An 8583-nucleotide genomic window follows, 5' to 3' on the forward strand; every position below is an offset into this window, starting at 1 on the left:
ATTGACTTGATGTCAATAAATCCAAAATCCAAAATATGGATTTTGGATTTGACTGGTGTCAAATCCAAAATATGAAAGGCAAAGGCTGTCCATATTAAAACTCAGTTATTTCAAAATAAATGCAAATGTCGATTTTCTATGGCGTGTGGATGAGGTTTAATAAAGTCTTCTACTGAAATAGTTTTTGGCTCCGCCAAAGTGTCTTTTCAAAATTTGCCTCAGAGGCAGTGGGTAGACTTTATGTTTCTGACTTCTGTATTTTTTCCTTTTATTTTGATAATATACACCTCCTGTGTGCATTGTTTGTTTTACTTCCTGTCTGCATGTCCGACCTAATTTGTTGCACCTGTGTCGTTTCCTGTGTGTGTATTTAAGTTTTCTTTCTTACTTGTTACTTGTCACTTTGAGCTTCTGTGTAGATTCTCCCATGATTCCTTGAGTTAGGTAACCTTTATGTTCTTGAGTTTATAGTTAACTTTTTAGACCTTGGATTCCTTGTCACCCCTGGATTTTTTTTTACCTGTAAAGTAGAACCTATGTTTTTGTTTTTTGTTTTTCTTAAGTCATATAAATATTTGAACAGCACCAGCGTTGCCTACAGATGTATTTGATGTTCTAGCTTTTCAGCTGTAATTGTGGTTCCCAAAATGTAGAATTATGAACACGAGTGTTGGATCTTCTAAGGGCTGTCAGATATCTACACAGTAATGGAAGTAAGTATTTTCTTCCTCAGAAATGAAAAGGGCAGGCTCATGATAGGTTTTGATTCTGAGGCTTTTATTTTCATTCCTCTCCTCTAATATCCTCAACACAATATTATGCAGCACAAAGGCAAAAGAACAATTACAATCATCTTGATATGACATTCATATTCACAACAAAGCCAAAACACAAAGCTTGAAGTGAGCATACAAAACACTGGTTACCTCAAAGAGACGATAATGAGACACTGACTAAACATTTATCCACAGCTCTGTTGCATAACATCATGTAACCGGATCCACTGGAAGAAGAGGCTCGCAGACACTGTGAAAATTGCATTAATATGGATCTTTCCGCCGGTAAGTTTCCTATGATGCACTTTTGATATTCTTATCACGACTATTAGGAAATCAACAGGGAATAGAGATACAGCAGCTGAGCTCTGAATGGGTTGTATTGATCTATTTTGTGGCAGCGAGATGGAGATTAAAGTATGAATACAATATTATACAATCACACAGGCACTGAGGATTTTCTCCAGAGAGATGGTTTATTATACAGTATCTTTGAGTAAATCTCCTATGTCGGGGGAAAACATGATAAGAGACTCAATACAATAATGTCTCTGAATCTATGATACTATACAGTGGCAGTGCTGTGCCTGAAGGGGAAATGCAGAGTGTTTCAGGATGATTCTAGTTTGACACAAAAAGTAAGATTTTACAACAATGCAACATTTTATTTAATAGTTATGATTTGGGAATTCAGGTAAGCCCTTGAAAGCAATAGGAAATTTGAAGATGATCACAGTTTAAAGACCAATTCCATGCTTCAGCTTTGACAATAGCAGTGAGTGCAGAAGTTCATTTTCTGTGCAATTGGGAATTGTGATCAACTTCATTTTTACTGGAGTTTTGCCTCCAAATGAAATGTTTTGTTTGTTTAATAGTATTTGTTGGTTTGTTATTCAATTCCTACAAATTTATGTTCAGGGGAAATTCAATAGAACCACTGTTTAAAATACTTGTGGTTTTACTGCAATCTGCCCTTTGCATTGAAACATGTCAGGATTTTTGAAGTCATTGTACTATGGTAAGCACCATGGAGCAACAGGTACAACACAGTATTCAAAATTCAATAAGTCTCTGAGTGCATGGTCAGGCAAAGCTCCAGCTGGCCCAGAGCAGCAGCAGAGTACCGGTGTACAGGGCCAGAACAAACAGGTAGAGACGGAACAGGAAGCAGTCGAGCCGAGAGCAGAGGGCGAGCCAGTCGGCCTGATCTGAAGACTCGCTGTCCTCCTGCGACAGAGCCAAGCGGAGGGAAACCAGCTCCTGCAGGAGCCACTCCAGCCCCGATGGAGCATCCTGGACCTCGTTCAGGGACAGCAGATCCCCCTCCAGCTCAAACTCAAGATCATAATCTAGGAGAAGAACAACAAATCTGGTTTAAAATGTGAACAATTAGTATAGATTAATGCAGCTTCTCTGGATCAGTGTGATCAATCAAAACCAATTAGTGGGGATGGGGAAATGTTTTATAAATATCCCTGACACCTCTTGAAAAGGCTGTTTCTTATAGCTTAGTCAGAGTTTATCATTCTTTTGTCAGTGTAAACTTTATCATAAAGTGCCTTCCTTTTATCCAACACTTTGCCAACCTTTTGATATAATGAAGCAAAAGCCAAAATATATACTCTGATATTCCTTGTGAGCCGGATGTTTAGGAAATCTTTGAACGTATTAGTTTACCTCCAGACGGGTTGATGCGGTCAAGGGTTTTGATGGAGGTCAGAGCGCTCTCATTGAAGCTGTGAGCGGCTGAGCCGTACTTGTCCAGCAGGCAGGCAGACACTGACATCTGCTTGACCTCTTTCTCACTGTGGTGCAGCAGCTTCACCACCAGTATAGACTTGATCAAGCTGAGCATCAGCATGGCCATGCACACAGCAAAGAACACACCTGAGAGGAGAGGGAGGAAAGAAGAGGGAAAAACTCCTATTGATGGCTCCATAATAGCTCAATTATTAGCCAATAATCAGACTGAGGCATTATTGAAAACATGGGACCTTCATTCAACCAGTGCCTGAGGCTCCCACCACATGTTCAGTATTCAATCTAAAAAGCAGGTCACTCTGTATTCAATGAAAATACTTACATCTACCAATTGTATTTGTATTGCCACACCTTCAATGAATTAATCTGTTTAACAGTTGGATCACTGGTGTCAATATGAATGTGATGGGACATGGCGTTAATATTACCAAAAAAAGAGTTTATATTTTTACTTTTTCTCAGTTAAGTTATTTGAGGTGCTTAGTAAACCTGCATCTTTGAACAGGCCCTGTTTTTTCCTCTTTCATCCTTTGAGCTCCATCAAACGTGACAGATGAGGCCATGCTCTGTACAGGAATTCTGGGTGTTGCAGATCTAACAATATTATTGGAGTTGAGCTGACAATGCATTTTGGATTTGATATGTAGAACAAGCTTTCTGGTTGCATCAAAAACAGAATAAACAACATGAAAAAATAGATCATAATATGGAGTGTAATTTTGCATATCAGACAAAAATGGCTTTGAAGTAATTAAACATCTAAGGAGAAAACTATCTACACATATCCCACCTATAAGAGGAGTTCTGAGAGCAGTAGCAGGCAGCTCATCTGTCATGTTGACTCTGAAGACTGTGTAGCCCAGCAGTATGCTGATCTTAAAGGCGATGCGCACACCGCTGTCCGGAGGCAGATAGAAGCTGATGACATCCACCAGCATGAGGAAGATGCTGGGGATGAGGAGACCTACCACATACTGCAGGGGGCGCCGGCGGATCAGCACCTGCATGAGAGATTGGGGGGTGGGAGGGGGTGGAGGGGGGGTTCAGACCTGATGGACATGAGGACAGGGACTCTTCTATAGGTGTTTTTACTTATTCAGATACTGACTGTCATGACTGCGTCTGAGATTTTCAGAGAATAGAAAGAGTCAATTTCTCTTGAAAGACATTTTTGTCATGTCACAGTGGGAGAAGCACGAGTGTAAATAATAGAATTTATAAAGGCTGAATTGCCATGCTGGTTCACTGTCACATTGTCATGCCTTACTGGGTCGTTTGATTAGAATGGAGCCATTGTTATTCTGTGTTTCTCAGACTATGACGGGTTGAAATGTCTGCAGTTAAAAGGGCCTGCAGAGGTAAATGGAATTGAGTTTGTGGTGCTCACTTGTAAAAACACAACATTTAACATTTGAACATTTCAATATTTCTTCATAGCCCTAAGCGGAAAAATCTCTCAGCTTTAACTTCTCAACTCTTGCCCTTGGTCTATAACAAACACAGTTCCTACTTCATTATTTTTAAGCCCTACTGGTCAGTCTACAAACAGAAATGCTCATTGTTATCTGACAAAGTAGCAGAGTGATAGTGATGATGGATCTGTAATTCAGCTCAATATCTTATTGTGCAACAGCTTCTCACTTGTCTTTCTAAAATCTCCTCTGATGTGTACTTTCAGCTTCTAAATGTCAAGTCTAATGTTTCCAGTCCTCTATTTGCTTTCTTATAAATGTTTGTGTGAATTTAAATGAGGTTTTCTTACTTGTGCAGTTTCACTTGACTTATTTACTGAGTTTACTGAGTCAATCATGTGGGCATGCATATTAAGAAAAGTATCAGTATTAGGATGGCTGCATGGTATTTATTGCATCGTAAAGATATGGAAGAATGTGTGTTTATTTGTTTGGATGCAAGTGTTTGAGCTGTAAAACTGTCACTTCCAGCTCTATGTAAATACATATATATGATGTAGCTCCCCGCAGCAGCGAAATGGCAGCGTTACAATATCTCAGTGAGCCATGAAACGCACCATTACCAAAAGCCTTTGCTCCTTGAGCTGAATAAATAGCAACCCTGCCTTGCTCTCCACCTGCAGTGGGCTAAGGGGCCATTTTCCTCGCCACTAACAAGAAGTCCATTGATCAGGCAGCCACTGAGACAGTCTCATTATGGTTGCTCACCCTCCCCTGTCTATCAGCCTCTCTCCCTATCCGTCTCTTTACTCGCCAGATACAGCCTCGGCCTCATCATTTGGCATTAGCTCACAAGCCCGATCCATGAAGGTAGTGGCCAATTGTTTTGTGTTTTACAGTCCTACCAGACAGCGTGTAGATGGGGGTGGGGGCTTAGCCACAGAGCAAGACACAGTTTAAAGATCACAGTCGATGAGCAATATCAACCCATCAGCATTACTCACTCACAAAGAACAGCTTGTTACACCACACAATATTACAGGATCACCATGCTATATTAGTTCCAATTGAGCCTTTTCACTCCCTAACTTTCCTCTCTGTGCTAAATGTGACATAAGTGAGGCAGTAAGTGGCCTACATTGAACTGGATGTGTGCATAGTCTGTGTTGTCCTGGTGGATTTGCCAGTACTGTGAAGGAATGGACAGCAGCTCCCATTCTCCATCATTCATGAACTCCCTCTTATCGTTGGCGATGGCTTCTGCGCTCCTCCACAGAGCCAGGTCTATTTCCCTCACTGCAGAGAGGGAGAGATATTGGAGGATAAAAAGAGAAGGTGGAGAAGTAAAGGCAGTAAATATGTTCATCACTTTTGCCTCTCAGGAGGAATTCATTGGATTCCATCCAGATGTTTCAGTTTTCATTACACTGTCCAAAGACATGACTCCTTATGGCCTGGAGGCGGCTGATTCTGGATTTCCCTCAAGTCTTAAATCCGACCCAGCTTCAATCTTCATTTGTTGATGAAAACAATTTAAAGCTCTGCTGCCCTGGAGTTATTTTGTCAAGCTCTTATAAAGTTGAATGATTCTGAGATAAGATAGGTTTTGTTAAGTTGGAAGAAAAACTGAATTCACTGTGTTTTCCACCACAGACCTGAGTGAAGCCAGCTGCGGAAGGTGAGGCTGCAGTTATGCTTGTCAAATGGAAAGGCGTACATCTCCAGGCTGCAGGCCAGCACCACCTGCATGGGCCGGTAGTTCTTCACTGAGCCGGAGGAGTTGACATAAACGTAGGGGATTGGCGGGGACTTCCCCCCGTCCACGCTGGGAACACACATGAAGGAGAGGGGGAGGTAAGGTGAGACACAGAAAACAAGGCAGACTATGAGACACCTTCATGTTGAGCCGTCCTTACAAAGCTGTGGAGGACATTTGGTTTGCTCCATGTCTGCTCACATGTTCGGCTGCAGCTGAAATTCATCTGTGATATAATTGGGTTTGAAAGATACTGTACACATCTGTCTTTGAGGCAAAACCCTGTTTGTTGTTGGTCTAACTAATGTGTCTGACAACAAAGTTAAGGCTCTTGTTTTGATTCAGAAAGTGAACACATAACAGTTCTGCCTTTCTGCATGTATAATGTACAGATTTTAGACACAAAATCCAGGATGACAGCTGCAGGTTGTGTAATCACAAGTCTTTCTGAGCTATTGATGTAAACAGGAACACTGTTGTCACTGTTGTAAATTTAGTTCACCACCTCCTGCTGTGAACTCCGCCGAACTCCAAAGTCCTTTGAACTTTAGCGTACCATGATGAAGGCCTGGTGTCTTTTTTCTCTCTCTCTCTCTTTTTTAATATTCCTACAGGGAGTATAAGACATCTTTTAATTATTGTACTCACAGCTGTTTCAGTGTTATGCTAATGGTGGCCATTAGGGCAGAATGAAAGTCTCTGCAAGTTGATTTTCATATGTTTACTGAAATCAGTGGAGTTTAATGATGTGGAAAAACACATTTCAAAGTCTTGATACGCTGTTTACACCCAGCACTGAGCTACAGGGTTCCCCTCAGGAGTTTCTTACAATTCACTAACGATGACATCAGGTATCCAGATAGCGTCAGATGACAGAGAGATCTCATTGATGCCATCAAACTCCTCTGGATCCCAAACCAGGAACTCATCGGTCCAAATCTGGAAACAGTGCAAATAGGTGCAACGTATAAATCATAATAGATTTATTGGATGGAAAATATATTATTGATGACTTAACGTCCTGCATGGGGTATCAAAAATACAATTTATTCCAGTCAATACTGCTAAACCTAAATTTAAAAGAAATGCTTAAATTGGATTATTGCCCCTTGTACAGCATGAGCTGTTAAAAGCTGACTGTGTAAATGATATGAGGCAAACACACAGTAGTACAACGCAGATGCTGAGGATGCACTATAGATAACTAAAGCTGTTTTAATTATAAAGATATGGATTTTACAGAGAGGGTAAATGCTTGATGATAAGAGGGAAAAAAAGACCACATACCTGTCTGTACCAAATGCTTATAGTAATGCTTTGTGTCTTTCCATCCTAAGCAGAAGAGAGAATGGTACTTTGCTAATGCAATCTTCTCATTTACATTTGTATTATCATTATTATTATTTGACATATTCCCATTACAATCACAGTTGTCGTGTAGTGCAACAAAACAGAATATTAAAATGTTGAAAATACCATAATGAACACTGCAATCTTTCATACTTTTCAAATACAAATTTCATGTATTTGGCCTTGATGGCCAAGAAATTCACAATTAGACTGAAATAAATGGTTTAATTCAATACATTAATCACAAATGATCAGATATTCCTAACCTGCAATGAAACCTAATTATACCAGCAGTGTGAACAGAGCTGATGGCCTTCAAAGTTCACATACCACGTCCAGGACAGACTGCAGTATGAGGTCTATGGAGACTGTGGTGGTACTGGTCCAGTTTTGAACAGGCCGAACTCCACAGTCGTATTTCCTCAGGAGGGTCCTGGTCAGCTGGTTCAGAGCGGACCTCTTTGGCTTCTCTGGTGCACATTCAGACAGATGAGCTAAGAAACAACATTCAGTTACCAACAGCACAAAACGAGTGAATGACCCAGTACCCCAGACCATCGAGAGGCCAATTAGTTTTCAGTAATTTGGTTAATTAACTTGTTACAAGATACTATACTTAAATGATCATGGCTATAAGAAGGCTTGATTAATTAAAAGTTTATTTTAATTACCACAAATGAAGTGATACACAGATAATCAGGGGTTTATAGTATCACAGTACTGGAGTTGCGATTGGATTCTGAGGTTCTAGGGAAAATATAAGGTTTCCATGTCCTCTGTGCCATGTGGACTGTACACACTGGGTAAGGTAACACAATTCATAATGTTTTACAGTTTGAGAAAAAGAGGGTGATGAAGGTGGTGGGGGTGGGGTTCTGGGGCCCCTCAGCTCAATAGTTGGCCAGATTCTGCAATTAGTCATCAGTTGATGAATCCAAATTTTATGTTAAATGCTCACTCAAAATGTATCACATTTTTGTGCAGTCAGATGTCAATAAAATTATGTTTATCCTACTGTTAGGATTGTATTTGGCAAAATAAATTACATATAGCCTACTCTAGCATGATCGAGTGTATGACTTTATAATGGCGTAAATTTGATTGTACTAAAAATAGTCATTCACAATACTTATAGTGAATCTATGAGCAGCAATCTAAAGCAGCAAAATGTTTAACATATTTCAGAACTCCACAATAGCTAAATTTGACTGAGAAAATTCACAAAGCAAAAATAATTGGAACAAACCCTGCAGGTATTTTCCATATTGAATTTTTTTTTCACAATGCAAAAGAAATGCTTCTGTTAGATTTTTTTTTTTAACCAAAATGAGCACCTTACCTGAGAATAACAGCATCAGCCAAATGAGAGACATCAAGCTTAAAAATCAGCCTTCCAAGTTCCAGGTGTTGTCACATCCAAACATCTGCTGTTTAGACAAAAATATCCACAGTTTCATCAAACACGTTCAAACTGTGGCTGAACCAAGTGTGGGGAAACAGCAGTGAACCGGGTTGCACAGAGATTTTG

General features: G+C 40.1%; 1 protein-coding gene across 1 annotated transcript; it reads right to left on the reverse strand.

Moving 5' to 3' along the window:
- Nucleotides 1–1859: 1859 nt before the first annotated feature.
- On the reverse strand, nt 1860–8428 carry htr3b (5-hydroxytryptamine (serotonin) receptor 3B; the record flags this gene model as incomplete). Its single annotated transcript, XM_083986684.1, has 9 exons — nt 1860–2125; nt 2454–2663; nt 3328–3538; nt 5088–5245; nt 5605–5774; nt 6535–6644; nt 6993–7037; nt 7386–7549; nt 8395–8428. 9 exons carry the CDS (start codon nt 8426–8428, stop codon nt 1860–1862), a joined length of 1368 nt encoding a protein of 455 aa, XP_083842810.1.
- Nucleotides 8429–8583: the final 155 nt, after the last annotated feature.

This window comes from Trachurus trachurus (assembly GCF_905171665.1).
Source record: "Trachurus trachurus genome assembly, chromosome: 14".
NCBI classification, from domain to species: Eukaryota; Metazoa; Chordata; class Actinopteri; order Carangiformes; family Carangidae; genus Trachurus; species Trachurus trachurus.